The sequence below is a fragment of the Symsagittifera roscoffensis genome, chromosome 4, assembly GCF_963678635.1.
Source record: "Symsagittifera roscoffensis chromosome 4, txSymRosc1.1, whole genome shotgun sequence".
Lineage (NCBI taxonomy): Eukaryota > Metazoa > Xenacoelomorpha > Acoela > Convolutidae > Symsagittifera > Symsagittifera roscoffensis.
In genome coordinates, this window is record NC_087065.1 from 37524710 (window position 1) to 37544158 (window position 19449).

General features: G+C 32.9%; 2 protein-coding genes across 3 annotated transcripts in view; both read left to right on the top strand.

The window, feature by feature from the left end:
- Positions 1 to 19449, top strand: part of LOC134843621 (kinesin heavy chain-like) — a 405881-nt gene that overhangs the window by 327665 nt on the left and 58767 nt on the right. The window lies entirely within an intron of this gene.
- Positions 1 to 19449, top strand: part of LOC134843819 (pre-mRNA-splicing factor CWC22 homolog) — a 45645-nt gene that overhangs the window by 2700 nt on the left and 23496 nt on the right. Inside the window, exon 2 of the mRNA XM_063860106.1 lies at positions 14190 to 14318. Within this exon, the coding sequence (XP_063716176.1) occupies positions 14190 to 14318 (129 nt within the window). The remainder of the gene's footprint in view (positions 1 to 14189; positions 14319 to 19449) is intronic.

Genomic DNA, 19449 nt, shown 5'->3' on the forward strand with positions numbered 1-19449 from the left:
TTTTTTTTTCAAAATTCTTTTTCTTCAAAATTCTCAAGTTTCATTCGAATCCAGAATGAAAGAGCTTTAATATGATATATCACTAATCACCGATGATTATTTGTGGTAGCTGTTTTTACGTGGAAACAAAAAAAAACAGAAACAGAAAACTGAAATGTGACATTTTGACTAAATGTCATGACTTTGTACTTTTATAATCTGAGGGCGTACTGCTGAACTCTCATGAAATTGGCATTATGCTGTATTTTTAATCAAACTATTTGTTGATATTTGATTTTAAAAAATTTTTTGACACAAATTATACCATCAACATTAAGACCAGTTGGTTGATTTTGCAAGAAAATTTATTAATATTAGTTTTTTGACATCTTAACAACCATCGGCACCCCGCACGAACCTAACATGTATTTGAAGAACTTATCGGGGCTGTATATGTAAATGGTAGTCTAAAACACTATCCGATTTTTTTTTCAAAATTTTTTTTTTCAAAATTCTCAAGTTTCATTCGAATCCAGACTGAAAGGGCTTCAAAATTCTTTTTTTTTTTCAAAATTCTCAAGTTTCATTCGAATCCAGACTGAAAGGGCTTTAATATGATATATCACAAATCTCTTTTCGATGATTATTTGTGGTAGCTGTTTTTACGTGGAAAACAAAAAAAACAGAAACAGAAAACTTGAATGTGACATTTAGATTAAATGTCATGACTTTGAACTTTGATAATCTGAGGGCGCACTGCTGAACTCTTTTGAATTTGAGATTATGCTATATTATTAATCAAACTATTTGTTGATATTTGATTTAAAAATATTTTGACACAAAATTATACCATCAACATTGAGACCAGTTGGTTGGTTTTGCAAGAAAATATATTAATTTTAGAGTGTTTTGACATGTTAACAACCATCGGCACCCCGCACGAACCTAACATGTATTTGAAGAACTTATCGGGGCTGTATATGTAAATGGTAGTCTAAAACACTATCCGATTTTTTTTTCAAAATTCTTTTTTTTTTCAAAATTCTCAAGTTTCACTCGAATCCAGAATGAAAGAGCTTTAATATGATATATCACTAATCACCGATGATTATTTGTGGTAGCTGTTTTTACGTGGAAACAAAAAAAAACAGAAACAGAAAACTGAAATGTGACATTTTGACTAAATGTCATGACTTTGTACTTTTATAATCTGAGGGCGTACTGCTGAACTCTCATGAAATTGGCATTATGCTGTATTTTTAATCAAACTATTTGTTGATATTTGATTTTAAAAAATTTTTTGACACAAATTATACCATCAACATTAAGACCAGTTGGTTGATTTTGCAAGAAAATTTATTAATATTAGTTTTTTGACATCTTAACAACCATCGGCACCCCGCACGAACCTAACATGTATTTGAAGAACTTATCGGGGCTGTATATGTAAATGGTAGTCTAAAACACTATCCGATTTTTTTTTCAAAATTTTTTTTTTTCAAAATTCTCAAGTTTCATTCGAATCCAGACTGAAAGGGCTTTAATATGATATATCACAAATCTCTTTTCGATGATTATTTGTGGTAGCTGTTTTTACGTGGAAAACAAAAAAAACAGAAACAGAAAACTTGAATGTGACATTTAGATTAAATGTCATGACTTTGAACTTTGATAATCTGAGGGCGCACTGCTGAACTCTTTTGAATTTGAGATTATGCTATATTATTAATCAAACTATTTGTTGATATTTGATTTAAAAATATTTTGACACAAAATTATACCATCAACATTGAGACCAGTTGGTTGGTTTTGCAAGAAAATATATTAATTTTAGAGTGTTTTGACATGTTAACAACCATCGGCACCCCGCACGAACCTAACATGTATTTGAAGAACTTATCGGGGCTGTATATGTAAATGGTAGTCTAAAACACTATCCGATTTTTTTTTCAAAATTCTTTTTTTTTTCAAAATTCTCAAGTTTCACTCGAATCCAGACTGAAAGGGCTTTAATATGATATATCACAAATCTCTTTTCGATGATTATTTGTGGTAGCTGTTTTTACGTGGAAAACAAAAAAAAACAGAAACAGAAAACTTGAATGTGACATTTAGATTAAATGTCATGACTTTGAACTTTGATAATCTGAGGGCGCACTGCTGAACTCTTTTGAATTTGAGATAATGCTATATTATTAATCAAACTATTTGTTGATATTTGATTTTAAAATATTTTGACACAAAATTATACCATCAACATTGAGACCAGTTGGTTGATTTTGCAAGAAAATTTATTAATATTAGTGTTTTGACATCTTAACAACCATCAGCACCCCGCACGAACCTAACATGTATTTGAAGAACTTATCGGGGCTGTATATGTAAATGGTAGTCTAAAACACTATCCGATTTTTTTTTCAAAATTCTTTTTTTTCAAAATTCTCAAGTTTCATTCGAATCCAGAATGAAAGAGCTTTAATATGATATATCACTAATCACCGATGATTATTTGTGGTAGCTGTTTTTACGTGGAAACAAAAAAAAACAGAAACAGAAAACTGAAATGTGACATTTTGATTAAATGTCATGACTTTGTACTTTTATAATCTGAGGGCGTACTGCTGAACTCTCATGAAATTGGCATTATGCTGTATTTTTAATCAAACTATTTGTTGATATTTGATTTTAAAAAATATTTTGACACAAATTATACCATCATTATTAAGACCAGTTGGTTGATTTTGCAAGAAAATTTATTAATATTAGTGTTTTGACATCTTAACAACCATCGGCACCCCGCACGAACCTAACATGTATTTGGAGAACTTATCGGGGCTGTATATGTAAATGGTAGTCTAAAACACTATCCGATTTTTTTTTTCAAAATTCTTTTTTTTCAAAATTCTCAAGTTTCATTCGAATCCAGACTGAAAGGGCTTTAATATGATATATCACAAATCTCTTTTCGATGATTATTTGTGGTAGCTGTTTTTACGTGGAAAACAAAAAAAACAGAACAGAAAACTTGAATGTGACATTTAGATTAAATGTCATGACTTTGAACTTTGATAATCTGAGGGCGCACTGCTGAACTCTTTTGAATTTGAGATTATGCTATATTATTAATCAAACTATTTGTTGATATTTGATTTAAAAATATTTTGACACAAAATTATACCATCAACATTGAGACCAGTTGGTTGGTTTTGCAAGAAAATATATTAATTTTAGAGTGTTTTGACATGTTAACAACCATCGGCACCCCGCACGAACCTAACATGTATTTGAAGAACTTATCGGGGCTGTATATGTAAATGGTAGTCTAAAACACTATCCGATTTTTTTTTCAAAATTCTTTTTTTTCAAAATTCTCAAGTTTCATTCGAATCCAGACTGAAAGGGCTTTAATATGATATATCACAAATCTCTTTTCGATGATTATTTGTGGTAGCTGTTTTTACGTGGAAACAGAAAACTGAAATGTGACATTTTGATTAAATGTCATGACTTTGTACTTTTATAATCTGAGGGCGTACTGCTGAACTCTCATGAAATTGGCATTATGCTGTATTTTTAATCAAACTATTTGTTGATATTTGATTTTAAAAAATATTTTGACACAAATTATACCATCATTATTAAGACCAGTTGGTTGATTTTGCAAGAAAATTTATTAATATTAGTGTTTTGACATCTTAACAACCCTCGGCACCCCGCACGAACCTAACATGTATTTGAAGAACTTATCGGGCCTGTATATATAAATGGTATTCTAAAGCACTATCCGATAAAAAACACACCCGAATACAAAGTTCATCCCCATTTTTCAAATGGTCGGAACAAAAAACCGATCTGCTATAAAAAAAAAAGTGGAGGTGTAAAGGTTTGCAGTTCGTCGTGCTCTTTTCGACTTTCCCTCACATTTCAAATTTTCTTTTTTCTCAGATGTGTTCAGTGTGTCTGCGGCTAAACGCGCGATATTACGATGTAAGATACAAGGAGCAAATCTGTTCTTAATTGATTTGTTCACCACGCAAAATTTTATTACATAATGACAACGTTAAAATAGTAATCCAAAACTGAAATTGAAATGTGGAGTGGGGGAGTGGAAAAGAGCCGTTCGTCAATATGCTGGACAAATCTATGCTTTTTTTAAACGAATTTATCTATGATGCTCAACCCTTTAGCGAGCAACTTATTTGAGCGCTGTGAATTAATTCAATTTAGGGTGTTACAAATAATGATTCAAGTTTGAATTTCTGAAAGGTAGTTGGTTTTAATAATACAGGTTTTTTAGGAATTGATTCCTCTTAGATTCAAATTCTATGTTTCCTTCCGAGCTACGTTATGAATTTGATTTTCTATGTAGGCATATTTTTGTGTTTCCGTTCATTGAAATTCTATCAAAAATGTAAACCTTCGTTTCGTTGTGCGGAAGTAACACCGGTTTGATTTTTTCGATTTTCTATTTAGTCTATCTATTATATATTTAAATGCGTTCTTCACTATATCGCCATGTTTAAGTTTTTCAATGTATGGTTTTTGCAGGCTTAACAAAAAGGATTTTTGCACGTTTAAACTATATCGTATATTGCAATGATTAAGATTCTTTTTCGATTTTCCAAGTGAAATTCAGTGTTTATTTCACCAAGCTTGAAGTTAGCAACCGAATAGTGCGATGCTGTCAGGGTTTTCCTAGGTGTTGCGATTCTGGCCTCCATATATGAATCAACAAATCCTTTTATTTGACGAGAAAAGGCAATTCAATTTAATTTTTTTAAAAAAGTTATAAGTTCTTAACCTGAAGTTGGGTGCTGTCAGGGTACTCTTAGGAGCTGCGAATCTTGCCTCCAAATATGACTGCTCAAATCCTTGTAGTTTTCGAGACACGACGTTTTTTATGATTTTTTTCAAAATTTTCAAAAAAAATAAGATTTTAAAAAATTCCAAAATTTGAAGATCTCAATACTATTGTTGGAAACTGTGATGGTAATCTCAGGATTTGCAAATCTTGCCTCTGCGTATGACTGCTGAAATCCTTGTAGTTTTCGAGATATGCCTTTTTTTATGGTTTTTCAAAATTTTTCAAAGAATTTATTATAAAAATTTTTCAAACTTGTCGTTCCCATCTCTAAAGTAGTGCTCTGTCAGGGTACTCTCAGGAGTTGCGATTTTTTCTCCAAATATGATTGCTCAAATCCTTGTAATTTTCGAGATCTGACGTTTTTCAAAAGTTTTCAAAAAACTTAGGTTTGAACAAATTCCAAAACTTTGAAGAGCTAAATCCTGTCGATGGAATTTGTGAGGGTACTCTCAGGGGTTGCGAATCTTGCCTCTGATTATGACTGCTGAAATTGTTGCAGTTTTCGAAATATGACGTTTCTTAGGATTTTTTCAAAATTTTTCAAATAACTTAGATATAAAAAAAATTTCAGAAAATTCGAAGTTCACATCTTTAAAGTGAGGCTCTGTCAGGACACTCTCAGGAGTTGCGATCTTTGCCTCCAATTCTGACTACAGAAAATCTTGTAGTTTTTCAAATTTTACGGTTTTGTGATTTTTTCAAAAAATTTTAGAAAACTAACCTTAATTTTTTTCTTAAAAATTGGAAGTTCCCAAGGGTTGCGAAAAATTGGAGGTCTTAAAAATTGCAGTATTCTCAGGTTCTCAGGGGTTGCGAATCTTGCCTTCAAAAATTGTGCGCAAATCTTGTTATTTTTCCAGATATGACGTTTTGTCTGTTTTTTTTATTTAACTTTTTTTTTTAAAACTTAGGTTTGAAGTTTTTTAAAATTTGAATTTCCCAACGCTGTAGTTGGGTACTGTTAGAGTATTCTCAGGAGTTGCAAATCTTGCGGCCAAATGCGACTGCTTAAATGCTTTTAGTTTCCGAGATTTGGAATTTGTAGTTCATTTTAAATTTTTTCAAAGAACGTCACAAAATTTCATGGTTTTTCAAAATTTTAATTAAAAAACGTGTAATTAGGAACCCTGTAATTCGATGCTGTTAGAGTATACTCGAAGGATGCAGATCTAATTTCTAATATAAGTGGCTTTTTTGAGTCTTTAAAATTTCGAATCACCGGAGGTGCGTTACACGCTAGTTAACTTGAAATTCATTTGCAAATTGAAAGCAAAGTACGCTCGCTAACAACTGAAGTTTCAATGGCGTAAAAAAACACGTACACAACTTTTATAGTGCCGATTTGAATTTTATAATGTCTTGCAGATTACGTTTATCAGCAAAGGGCCAAACAACAAAGATCCTTGAAATTCAACGCGTTTTAGAGATATATGTTTTTTGATGAATTTGATTTTCTTTGTAGGCATATTTTTGTGTTTCCGTTCATTGAAACTCTATCAAAAATGTAAACCTTCGTTTCGTTGTGCGGAAGTAACACCGGTTTGATTTTTTCGATTTTCTATTTAGTCTATCTATTATATATTTAAATGCGTTCTTCACTATATCGCCATGTTTAAGTTTTTCAATGTATGGTTTTTGCAGGCTTAACAAAAAGGATTTTTGCACGTTTAAACTATATCGTATATTGCAATGATTAAGATTCTTTTTCGATTTTCCAAGTGAAATTCAGTGTTTATTTCACCAAGCTTGAAGTTAGCAACCGAATAGTGCGATGCTGTCAGGGTTTTCCTAGGTGTTGCGATTCTGGCCTCCATATATGAATCAACAAATCCTTTTATTTGACGAGAAAAGGCAATTCAATTTAATTTTTTTAAAAAAGTTATAAGTTCTTAACCTGAAGTTGGGTGCTGTCAGGGTACTCTTAGGAGCTGCGAATCTTGCCTCCAAATATGACTGCTCAAATCCTTGTAGTTTTCGAGACACGACGTTTTTTATGATTTTTTTCAAAATTTTCAAAAAAAATAAGATTTTAAAAAATTCCAAAATTTGAAGATCTCAATACTATTGTTGGAAACTGTGATGGTAATCTCAGGATTTGCAAATCTTGCCTCTGCGTATGACTGCTGAAATCCTTGTAGTTTTCGAGATATGCCTTTTTTTATGGTTTTTCAAAATTTTTCAAAGAATTTATTATAAAAATTTTTCAAACTTGTCGTTCCCATCTCTAAAGTAGTGCTCTGTCAGGGTACTCTCAGGAGTTGCGATTTTTTCTCCAAATATGATTGCTCAAATCCTTGTAATTTTCGAGATCTGACGTTTTTCAAAAGTTTTCAAAAAACTTAGGTTTGAACAAATTCCAAAACTTTGAAGAGCTAAATCCTGTCGATGGAATTTGTGAGGGTACTCTCAGGGGTTGCGAATCTTGCCTCTGATTATGACTGCTGAAATTGTTGCAGTTTTCGAAATATGACGTTTCTTAGGATTTTTTCAAAATTTTTCAAATAACTTAGATATAAAAAAAATTTCAGAAAATTCGAAGTTCACATCTTTAAAGTGAGGCTCTGTCAGGACACTCTCAGGAGTTGCGATCTTTGCCTCCAATTCTGACTACAGAAAATCTTGTAGTTTTTCAAATTTTACGGTTTTGTGATTTTTTCAAAAAATTTTAGAAAACTAACCTTAATTTTTTTCTTAAAAATTGGAAGTTCCCAAGAGTTGCGAAAAATTGGAGGTCTTAAAAATTGCAGTATTCTCAGGTTCTCAGGGGTTGCGAATCTTGCCTTCAAAAATTGTGCGCAAATCTTGTTATTTTTCCAGATATGACGTTTTGTCTGTTTTTTTTATTTAACTTTTTTTTTTAAAACTTAGGTTTGAAGTTTTTTAAAATTTGAATTTCCCAACGCTGTAGTTGGGTACTGTAAGAGTATTCTCAGGAGTTGCAAATCTTGCGGCCAAATGCGACTGCTTAAATGCTTTTAGTTTCCGAGATTTGGAATTTGTAGTTCATTTTAAATTTTTTCAAAGAACGTCACAAAATTTCATGGTTTTTCAAAATTTTAATTAAAAAACGTGTAATTAGGAACCCTGTAATTGGATGCTGTTAGAGTATACTCGAAGGATGCAGATCTAATTTCTAATATAAGTGGCTTTTTTGAGTTTTTAAAATTTCGAATCACCGGAGGTGCGTTACACGCTAGTTAACTTGAAATTCATTTGCAAATTGAAAGCAAAGTACGCTCGCTAACAACTGAAGTTTCAATGGCGTAAAAAAACACGTACACAACTTTTATAGTGCCGATTTGAATTTTATAATGTCTTGCAGATTACGTTTATCAGCAAAGGGCCAAACAACAAAGATCCTTGAAATTCAACGCGTTTTAGAGATATATGTTTTTTGATGAATTTGATTTTCTTTGTAGGCATATTTTTGTGTTTCCGTTCATTGAAACTCTATCAAAAATGTAAACCTTCGTTTCGTTGTGCGGAAGTAACACCGGTTTGATTTTTTCGATTTTCTATTTAGTCTATCTATTATATATTTAAATGCGTTCTTCACTATATCGCCATGTTTAAGTTTTTCAATGTATGGTTTTTGCAGGCTTAACAAAAAGGATTTTTGCACGTTTAAACTATATCGTATATTGCAATGATTAAGATTCTTTTTCGATTTTCCAAGTGAAATTCAGTGTTTATTTCACCAAGCTTGAAGTTAGCAACCGAATAGTGCGATGCTGTCAGGGTTTTCCTAGGTGTTGCGATTCTGGCCTCCATATATGAATCAACAAATCCTTTTATTTGACGAGAAAAGGCAATTCAATTTAATTTTTTTAAAAAAGTTATAAGTTCTTAACCTGAAGTTGGGTGCTGTCAGGGTACTCTTAGGAGCTGCGAATCTTGCCTCCAAATATGACTGCTCAAATCCTTGTAGTTTTCGAGACACGACGTTTTTTATGATTTTTTCAAAATTTTCAAAAAAAAATAAGATTTTAAAAAATTCCAAAATTTGAAGATCTCAATACTATTGTTGGAAACTGTGATGGTAATCTCAGGATTTGCAAATCTTGCCTCTGCGTATGACTGCTGAAATCCTTGTAGTTTTCGAGATATGCCTTTTTTTATGGTTTTTCAAAATTTTTCAAAGAATTTAGTATAAAAATTTTTCAAACTTGTCGTTCCCATCTCTAAATTAGTGCTCTGTCAGGGTACTCTCAGGAGTTGCGATTTTTTCTCCAAATATGATTGCTCAAATCCTTGTAATTTTCGAGATCTGACGTTTTTCAAAAGTTTTCAAAAAACTTAGGTTTGAACAAATTCCAAAACTTTGAAGAGCTAAATCCTGTCGATGGAATTTGTGAGGGTACTCTCAGGGGTTGCGAATCTTGCCTCTGATTATGACTGCTGAAATTGTTGCAGTTTTCGAAATATGACGTTTCTTAGGATTTTTTCAAAATTTTTCAAATAACTTAGATATAAAAAAAATTTCAGAAAATTCGAAGTTCACATCTTTAAAGTGAGGCTCTGTCAGGACACTCTCAGGAGTTGCGATCTGTGCCTCCAATTCTGACTACAGAAAATCTTGTAGTTTTTCAAATTTTACGGTTTTGTGATTTTTTCAAAAAATTTTAGAAAACTAACCTTAATTTTTTTCTTAAAAATTGGAAGTTCCCAAGGGTTGCGAAAAATTGGAGGTCTTAAAAATTGCAGTATTCTCAGGTTCTCAGGGGTTGCGAATCTTGCCTTCAAAAATTGTGCGCAAATCTTGTTATTTTTCCAGATATGACGTTTTGTCTGTTTTTTTTTATTTAACTTTTTTTTTTAAAACTTAGGTTTGAAGTTTTTTAAAATTTGAATTTCCCAACGCTGTAGTTGGGTACTGTTAGAGTATTCTCAGGAGTTGCAAATCTTGCGGCCAAATGCGACTGCTTAAATGCTTTTAGTTTCCGAGATTTGGAATTTGTAGTTCATTTTAAATTTTTTCAAAGAACGTCACAAAATTTCATGGTTTTTCAAAATTTTAATTAAAAAACGTGTAATTAGGAACCCTGTAATTCGATGCTGTTAGAGTATACTCGAAGGATGCAGATCTAATTTCTAATATAAGTGGCTTTTTTGAGTTTTTAAAATTTCGAATCACCGGAGGTGCGTTACACGCTAGTTAACTTGAAATTCATTTGCAAATTGAAAGCAAAGTACGCTCGCTAACAACTGAAGTTTCAATGGCGTAAAAAAACACGTACACAACTTTTATAGTGCCGATTTGAATTTTATAATGTCTTGCAGATTACGTTTATCAGCAAAGGGCCAAACAACAAAGATCCTTGAAATTCAACGCGTTTTAGAGATATATGTTTTTTGATGAATTTGATTTTCTTTGTAGGCATATTTTTGTGTTTCCGTTCATTGAAACTCTATCAAAAATGTAAACCTTCGTTTCGTTGTGCGGAAGTAAAACCGGTTTGATTTTTTCGATTTTCTATTTAGTCTATCTATTATATATTTAAATGCGTTCTTCACTATATCGCCATGTTTAAGTTTTTCAATGTATGGTTTTTGCAGGCTTAACAAAAAGGATTTTTGCACGTTTAAACTGTATCGTATATTGCAATGATTAAGATTCTTTTTCGATTTTCCAAGTGAAATTCAGTGTTTATTTCACCAAGCTTGAAGTTAGCAACCGAATAGTGCGATGCTGTCAGGGTTTTCCTAGGTGTTGCGATTCTGGCCTCCATATATGAATCAACAAATCCTTTTATTTGACGAGAAAAGGCAATTCAATTTAATTTTTTTAAAAAAGTTATAAGTTCTTAACCTGAAGTTGGGTGCTGTCAGGGTACTCTTAGGAGCTGCGAATCTTGCCTCCAAATATGACTGCTCAAATCCTTGTAGTTTTCGAGACACGACGTTTTTTATGATTTTTTCAAAATTTTCAAAAAAAAATAAGATTTTAAAAAATTCCAAAATTTGAAGATCTCAATACTATTGTTGGAAACTGTGATGGTAATCTCAGGATTTGCAAATCTTGCCTCTGCGTATGACTGCTGAAATCCTTGTAGTTTTCGAGATATGCCTTTTTTTATGGTTTTTCAAAATTTTTCAAAGAATTTAGTATAAAAATTTTTCAAACTTGTCGTTCCCATCTCTAAAGTAGTGCTCTGTCAGGGTACTCTCAGGAGTTGCGATTTTTTCTCCAAATATGATTGCTCAAATCCTTGTAATTTTCGAGATCTGACGTTTTTCAAAAGTTTTCAAAAAACTTAGGTTTGAACAAATTCCAAAACTTTGAAGAGCTAAATCCTGTCGATGGAATTTGTGAGGGTACTCTCAGGGGTTGCGAATCTTGCCTCTGATTATGACTGCTGAAATTGTTGCAGTTTTCGAAATATGACGTTTCTTAGGATTTTTTCAAAATTTTTCAAATAACTTAGATATAAAAAAAATTTCAGAAAATTCGAAGTTCACATCTTTAAAGTGAGGCTCTGTCAGGACACTCTCAGGAGTTGCGATCTTTGCCTCCAATTCTGACTACAGAAAATCTTGTAGTTTTTCAAATTTTACGGTTTTGTGATTTTTTCAAAAAATTTTAGAAAACTAACCTTAATTTTTTTCTTAAAAATTGGAAGTTCCCAAGGGTTGCGAAAAATTGGAGGTCTTAAAAATTGCAGTATTCTCAGGTTCTCAGGGGTTGCGAATCTTGCCTTCAAAAATTGTGCGCAAATCTTGTTATTTTTCCAGATATGACGTTTTGTCTGTTTTTTTATTTAACTTTTTTTTTTAAAACTTAGGTTTGAAGTTTTTTAAAATTTGAATTTCCCAACGCTGTAGTTGGGTACTGTTAGAGTATTCTCAGGAGTTGCAAATCTTGCGGCCAAATGCGACTGCTTAAATGCTTTTAGTTTCCGAGATTTGGAATTTGTAGTTCATTTTAAATTTTTTCAAAGAACGTCACAAAATTTCATGGTTTTTCAAAATTTTAATTAAAAAACGTGTAATTAGGAACCCTGTAATTGGATGCTGTTAGAGTATACTCGAAGGATGCAGATCTAATTTCTAATATAAGTGGCTTTTTTGAGTTTTTAAAATTTCGAATCACCGGAGGTGCGTTACACGCTAGTTAACTTGAAATTCATTTGCAAATTGAAAGCAAAGTACGCTCGCTAACAACTGAAGTTTCAATGGCGTAAAAAAACACGTACACAACTTTTATAGTGCCGATTTGAATTTTATAATGTCTTGCAGATTACGTTTATCAGCAAAGGGCCAAACAACAAAGATCCTTGAAATTCAACGCGTTTTAGAGATATATGTTTTTTGATGAATTTGATTTTCTTTGTAGGCATATTTTTGTGTTTCCGTTCATTGAAACTCTATCAAAAATGTAAACCTTCGTTTCGTTGTGCGGAAGTAACACTGGTTTGATTTTTTCGATTTTCTATTTAGTCTATCTATTATATATTTAAATGCGTTCTTCACTATATCGCCATGTTTAAGTTTTTCAATGTATGGTTTTTGCAGGCTTAACAAAAAGGATTTTTGCACGTTTAAACTATATCGTATATTGCAATGATTAAGATTCTTTTTCGATTTTCCAAGTGAAATTCAGTGTTTATTTCACCAAGCTTGAAGTTAGCAACCGAATAGTGCGATGCTGTCAGGGTTTTCCTAGGTGTTGCGATTCTGGCCTCCATATATGAATCAACAAATCCTTTTATTTGACGAGAAAAGGCAATTCAATTTAATTTTTTTAAAAAAGTTATAAGTTCTTAACCTGAATTTGGGTGCTGTCAGGGTACTCTTAGGAGCTGCGAATCTTGCCTCCAAATATGACTGCTCAAATCCTTGTAGTTTTCGAGACACGACGTTTTTTATGATTTTTTCAAAATTTTCAAAAAAAAATAAGATTTTAAAAAATTCCAAAATTTGAAGATCTCAATACTATTGTTGGAAACTGTGATGGTAATCTCAGGATTTGCAAATCTTGCCTCTGCGTATGACTGCTGAAATCGTTGTAGTTTTCGAGATATGCCTTTTTTTATGGTTTTTCAAAATTTTTCAAAGAATTTAGTATAAAAATTTTTCAAACTTGTCGTTCCCATCTCTAAAGTAGTGCTCTGTCAGGGTACTCTCAGGAGTTGCGATTTTTTCTCCAAATATGATTGCTCAAATCCTTGTAATTTTCGAGATCTGACGTTTTTCAAAAGTTTTCAAAAAACTTAGGTTTGAACAAATTCCAAAACTTTGAAGAGCTAAATCCTGTCGATGGAATTTGTGAGGGTACTCTCAGGGGTTGCGAATCTTGCCTCTGATTATGACTGCTGAAATTGTTGCAGTTTTCGAAATATGACGTTTCTTAGGATTTTTTCAAAATTTTTCAAATAACTTAGATATAAAAAAAATTTCAGAAAATTCGAAGTTCACATCTTTAAAGTGAGGCTCTGTCAGGACACTCTCAGGAGTTGCGATCTTTGCCTCCAATTCTGACTACAGAAAATCTTGTAGTTTTTCAAATTTTACGGTTTTGTGATTTTTTCAAAAAATTTTAGAAAACTAACCTTAATTTTTTTCTTAAAAATTGGAAGTTCCCAAGGGTTGCGAAAAATTGGAGGTCTTAAAAATTGCAGTATTCTCAGGTTCTCAGGGGTTGCGAATCTTGCCTTCAAAAATTGTGCGCAAATCTTGTTATTTTTCCAGATATGACGTTTTGTCTGTTTTTTTATTTAACTTTTTTTTTTAAAACTTAGGTTTGAAGTTTTTTAAAATTTGAATTTCCCAACGCTGTAGTTGGGTACTGTTAGAGTATTCTCAGGAGTTGCAAATCTTGCGGCCAAATGCGACTGCTTAAATGCTTTTAGTTTCCGAGATTTGGAATTTGTAGTTCATTTTAAATTTTTTCAAAGAACGTCACAAAATTTCATGGTTTTTCAAAATTTTAATTAAAAAACGTGTAATTAGGAACCCTGTAATTGGTCAAAATTTTTCAGTAAAGTCTAAAAACGCTTTTTTGGCCTGTTTTTTTTTCAAAGTTTTGCCTGTGGTGCAGAAAATTTGGCCAAAACAGAGTCTTTTTACCGCTTTGGGAGAGCTCGCAAAATCAATATGGTCGACCTAAAAAAAGGTCGAGAAAATTTTTGAAAATCCGCCCCCCTCGAGCAAATTCTAGATCCGCCCCTGAGTACGCTTTTTGCATTTCCTTTTTTTCTGCCACCCCACACTCCCCCCCCCCCCCCAGTTGGCGCTCTTTGATAGATATTTAAATGTTTTTAGCTTCAATTTAGCATTTTTTTTTGTTATAAAAAGCTGAAAACTTTTTGTAATCTATAAAAACCTCACTTGATTTTTTAATGTACAGTGAGGCGTATCAACGACTTTCTTGGGACTTGTTGAAAAAGAGCATCCATGGGCTGGTGAACAAAGTGAATGCGGCCAACATCACACAAGTGGTGCAGCAACTTTTCTCCGAGAACCTCATCCGCGGAAGGTATGCTATGATTTATATTAAATTTATTAATAACATCTCTGTGAAAAAATGATTGGAAAAAAAAATTAAACGTCAAACGATTTGGTTTGAAAACTTTTAACTTTTTAATCTTTATTTCTAAAACGAAACTTTGAAATACATTCAGGGCGGATTTAGGGGAGGGGGGATAGTGCGCCTAAAAACACCCGTTTTGTCCTGTTTTTTGGCCAAAACAGAGTCTTTTTAGTGCTGTGGGAGAGCTTGGAAAATCAATTTGGTCGACCTAAAAAGGGTCGACAAAATTTTTGAAAATCCGCCCCCCCCCCCATCGAGAAAATCATAGATCCGCCCCTGACTACTTATCTTATATCGCAGTTCAAAGTTTTTTTATTACACCAAAATCTTTGTGCTTTGAATTTACATTTTTGAAATCTGACTGATAATGTTTTGGGTTCAGTTTAAATCGACTGCACATTGAGTTAGAGGAATTGGTGGTGGTTAGTTTGCTTTTTGCTCATGGAGGGTTGTAAATGTTCTTTACTATATATATATATATATATATAAAAAAAAGAAAGTTAAAGATGCTTCGTTATTCTCCAGTCGTAATTTTCCGTCATGGCTTCAAATTTTTTTTTGTTTGTATTGGTTGAATTGAACTATCTCCCCTGTCTTTATATTGATTTGCTTTGTAATATCCGCTATCTTAGATATGGTAAGGAATAGCGGCCAATGTTTGCAATTATTCTCTGATAAACTTCAAGTCGAAGCGGAGCAGCTAAATGAAAATAGCTGCGGGTTTTCGCAAATCTAGACGAGCAGAGATATCTAATATTTTTTTATCCCCGTTGGGGAATATAGCTAAAGTTGTACTGTACCCATTGTTTATCCTGCGCTCTAGGCATGTCCGTTCTGCAAATGCCCCCCTTCGCAAGGCAAATGCATGCAATGTTTTGGTCTGTCTCTATATTTATTCGATAAACAAATCCCAATCACAGGTGAATATGTTTTATCCCTACCCATTCATATTTGCGAAGCTCTCCTGGCTTTGAAGAAATATCGACTCTATCAAAAATCGATGAAATACCACCCTAAATTTGACATTCTATGTCCCTAAATTTACAGGGATTGTTGTTTTTCACAGTCTTAACGATTCTTAGTCTTGTGATTTTTACTCAAGTGTTGGCGTTTGCTTTGTTTTGAGGGCAATCTTTTACCAGGAATGGATTATATCTGATGTTTTTACTGTTTCGGTACAATTCTGTCACATGTTTCGAGTTGAATTGAAATCCATTGACAGTATTAGCTCATGGTAACCTCCTAAGCTTAAGCAACAGACCGCCTTGGAATTATATTAATGGAAAGTTTGAACACCACACTTAGGCCTATCAGCAGCTAAGTTGACCAAATGAACAAGAGTGCACTGATTAAGTTAAAATACTACACAGGCAGGGTAACCAAATTGACATTGAAATTTGTGATTCAAAATAACTAATTTTCTCTATCTTACTGTATTTCTAAATGTAATCTTCCATGAAAAGCAGATTTTTTTGTCTTTAAATTGCGGTGTCTTGTCCTTAAATTGCGGGTTCTTGTTTGCGTTATCTTTTCCAATAAATTTGTGCTCTACTCAATAAAACTAAGTGAACTCTAGCACTAGATAAGGTGCATTTGGCTCGTGTCATTGCATGTTACGCGGCTGTAATGGCTTTCCAAAAATGCTTTGAACTAGCGATGAAGTGATATGATTCGAATCTCCCTTGAGGCTATCTGACCAAATTGTCCTTTCTCGTCTCTTTAAACCACTTAAAGCCACCATTCGAATTCAGATCAAATTTGATTAAACTTACAATCCAACGCTGCTGCCTCTCATTGTGTCCTTATTTTCGTCGTTCTGTTATTACAATAATGGCCCTAATTGTGTTTTGAAAGCTTTATTATACTACTAGTTACTTGTGACTGAGTTGAATTTTCCTTCATTGTACCAACAAATAGAGAAGGATTCCTCGTTGGTAAGAAAAGAAATCTTGAAAAAAATTCAGGCAAGTTAGCTTTATTCAGATAAGAGGAAGATTGTTTGTTTTCGGAAAATTTATAGCGATGACGTAGAAATGAATAAATTAACCAAAATTTTCATTATATTCATAAATTATGCTGAGCAGTAACTCTTACCAAAATTTGAGTTGGAAGGTGATGAAGTGAAGTTCTAAGTCTCCGTACATCCTTTGTATGTAAGGTTTGATCATTGTTCCGACTTCCGAAGGCAAGGAGGAACTTTGGATTCAGGTGTTTTCTTCCCACACAAGTCTATCTAGCTCAAACAAACTGTCACATTGCTTCGCGTGATATATCTTACAGTGCTGATTTAAATTAACCCGACAAATTGCGCTAAACTTAATCTAAAACGCATTTTTCTCAAATTGGTTTGAGTTTAGGTGAAAACTCATGAAGACAAAACTTGCTTAGAATTTTGGCAGAATTAAAATGGTGTAATTTTGGGCCCAAAATTTTACCCCAAAAAAGGGTCAGTTTGGCTTTTCTTAGTTAATCAGAAGTTACGCCAAAACTACCCAGTCGATCACAGACATAATTAATAATTAAATCAAAGTTAGCCCCTCACGTAGCCCAACAAACTTTGAGAAAGGTAAATTATCCAAAAAAAAAGTTGCTAACCGTTTAAAAATTGTTTTAAAATAAAACACTGGTGTTTTATATAGTAAAAATGACCTTTTTTGTCGATCAAACAAAAATAAATAAACTTATTCAATGTTTTGGGGAATATGCTCTTCTTAAAGTTTGTTGCGCTATGTGAGGGGCTAACTTTGATATAATTATGTCTGTGATCGACTGGGTTTTTTGGCGTAATTTTGATTAGCTAAGAAAAGCCAAAATTACCAATTTTTGGAGTGAAATTTTGGGCCCGAGTTTCACAAAACAAATACCACCATAATAATTCTGCCAAAATTTTAAGCAAGTTTTAAATTCATGAGTTTTCACTTAAACTCAACCCAATTTGAGAAAAACGCATTTAAAATTTCTGGGTTAACGCGTTTTGTCCGGTTAATTTAAATCAGCACTGTATTACATCCATTTTAGGCTTGATTCAAGCTGCAGTGGAAAATGTCAGCGAAGAATTCTCGGTGTTTCCGTCAAATTTCCTATAAAACCATAAAAAAATGAATAAAACGGTTTGTTCAAAAAAATTAATAAAACTGAATAAAACAGAAAACTTATCAAAATTATAATTGGAGTTTTTGTGCTACTTGGAAAAGTAGCCCTGTAGTCTCTTTTTCTTTTTGATTGTCCTGAATTTGGCAATATCTAGGCCTTTGAGTTTTCTTGAACTTCCTCGATTGTCTCGTCTATGGAAATTGCAAGTCGGCTGCAGTATTTTCATTTCATGTTTTTCTATGTTTATCAGGAGAGCATGGATGTAAGAGCCCACGAACCTTGTCATGACTAATGATGAACGACGAGCAAAATTAATGATTTATAAAGCTCTTCCCTTTGTAAGGAACGGAATAATTGTTTAAGTACCTCCCCTTAAGAAAGAAGATTTGCTGTTTAGCTCTAAAGTGCTGCTCTTGTTTGCATTATAGATTTTATTGTTCCGTCTACGCCACTCGAAGTGAGTAGAAAGAGGTATGGTGTATGGTTTTCATTGCTTCTGAGTAAATTTGCGAAGCTCCACCGCGCACTAAAACGGAGAATTTGAGAAAAAAAAGGCAAAAAAGAACTCACATTTTTTGAACTTCTTACGCTTGCGAACACTGACTTTTTTGGGGCTAAAGTGTCTAACGGAATCAGTGAAATATTGCTACCAATGGATTTGCTCTGTACCTGGTATGCTCATTTTGCGAAAAATCAAATTGAGTTGCCTGCTTTACAATTGAGGGATCTACTTAACAATTCCCCCCCCCCCCATATGGTACCAAATTAAAAATATCTCCCCCTCCCCCCTATAATTTACGTGCTTTTTTGCTAAGTGTAACAGCTGTTGCCAATTAGAACTTTCTCGGTTTCAGAATTTGTTGCATTCTGATTGGCTGAAAGTTCGGCTAATTTTCTAGTAATTTGCTAGCTGAACCTACTTAACAATTCCCCCCTTTTAATATGGGGGGGGGGGGGATTGTTAATTAGGTAATTAGATCCCAATTGAGATAGCAGTACTCTTTCGATTTTTCTTTTTGAAATTTTTCTTGAAAAATTCATATGTCAGTTCACAAGTCGTCTGCAGATTTTTGTCAGCTTTTTCTCGAAGCTTAGACTATTCCGACTATTCTTAATTTTCTGTATCAAGTGAAGATCATTACTTTGAGAATTTTGCAACCGGGTTCAGTTTTTTCTCGTTCAGAAATTTGTCAATAATTTTTGCACATGAACTTATTACACAAATTTCAATTTGCTTCATAATTATTCGAAATCCGACCAACCATTCAGCGCATCTGGTGTTAAGTGTAAAGACTTGGAGTTCGAGTCCGGCCAGGACCTGTTTTTAATGCAAACCGAAAATTTGCAGCTTTTTTCGTACGGTCTTTTGACTGTTTATTTTTGTTGGCTTATTTCCTGTAGCGTGCGCTCATTAATTTCTTGAACCAGGTGCATATTCTCGTAACGGCCTTGCTGATTTTTTTGTTTAATGTATGAAAAACTTGAAATTTTTTCATGGTTAAATTTGATATATCACGTTTTGACTTCAACTTTTTTTTTACGTTTACTTTATTTCCTTTTCTGAGTTCCAGTATCGAACAGCAAAATTGTAAAGGCCACAAAAAGGTGGTCGCCTTCTTTTTTCGAACCATTTTTTCAATTTTCATTTTTCCCAGTGGAATTTACACTATATCTATGAATCAAGTTTTATCAAATTGTTTCTACTTTATCGAAAAACTGGCAACCATGAATTTTTCTTGAAAGTCAGAGCTCTATGAGCTATTTTTTTGAAATTCAAAATTTGAGATTTAAAAAAAAAAATTAAGTCGCTGTTTTTTTCTTAATTGCGTTCATTAAACCTGTCTTAGTTAAGTTAGATTACTTAACAAAGTCTTTTTGTTGGCTTATTTCCTGTAGCGTGCACTCATTAATTTTCTTGAACCAGGTGCGTACTCTCGTAACGGGTTTGCTGATTTTTTTTTCATTTTTTCACGGTAAAGTTTGA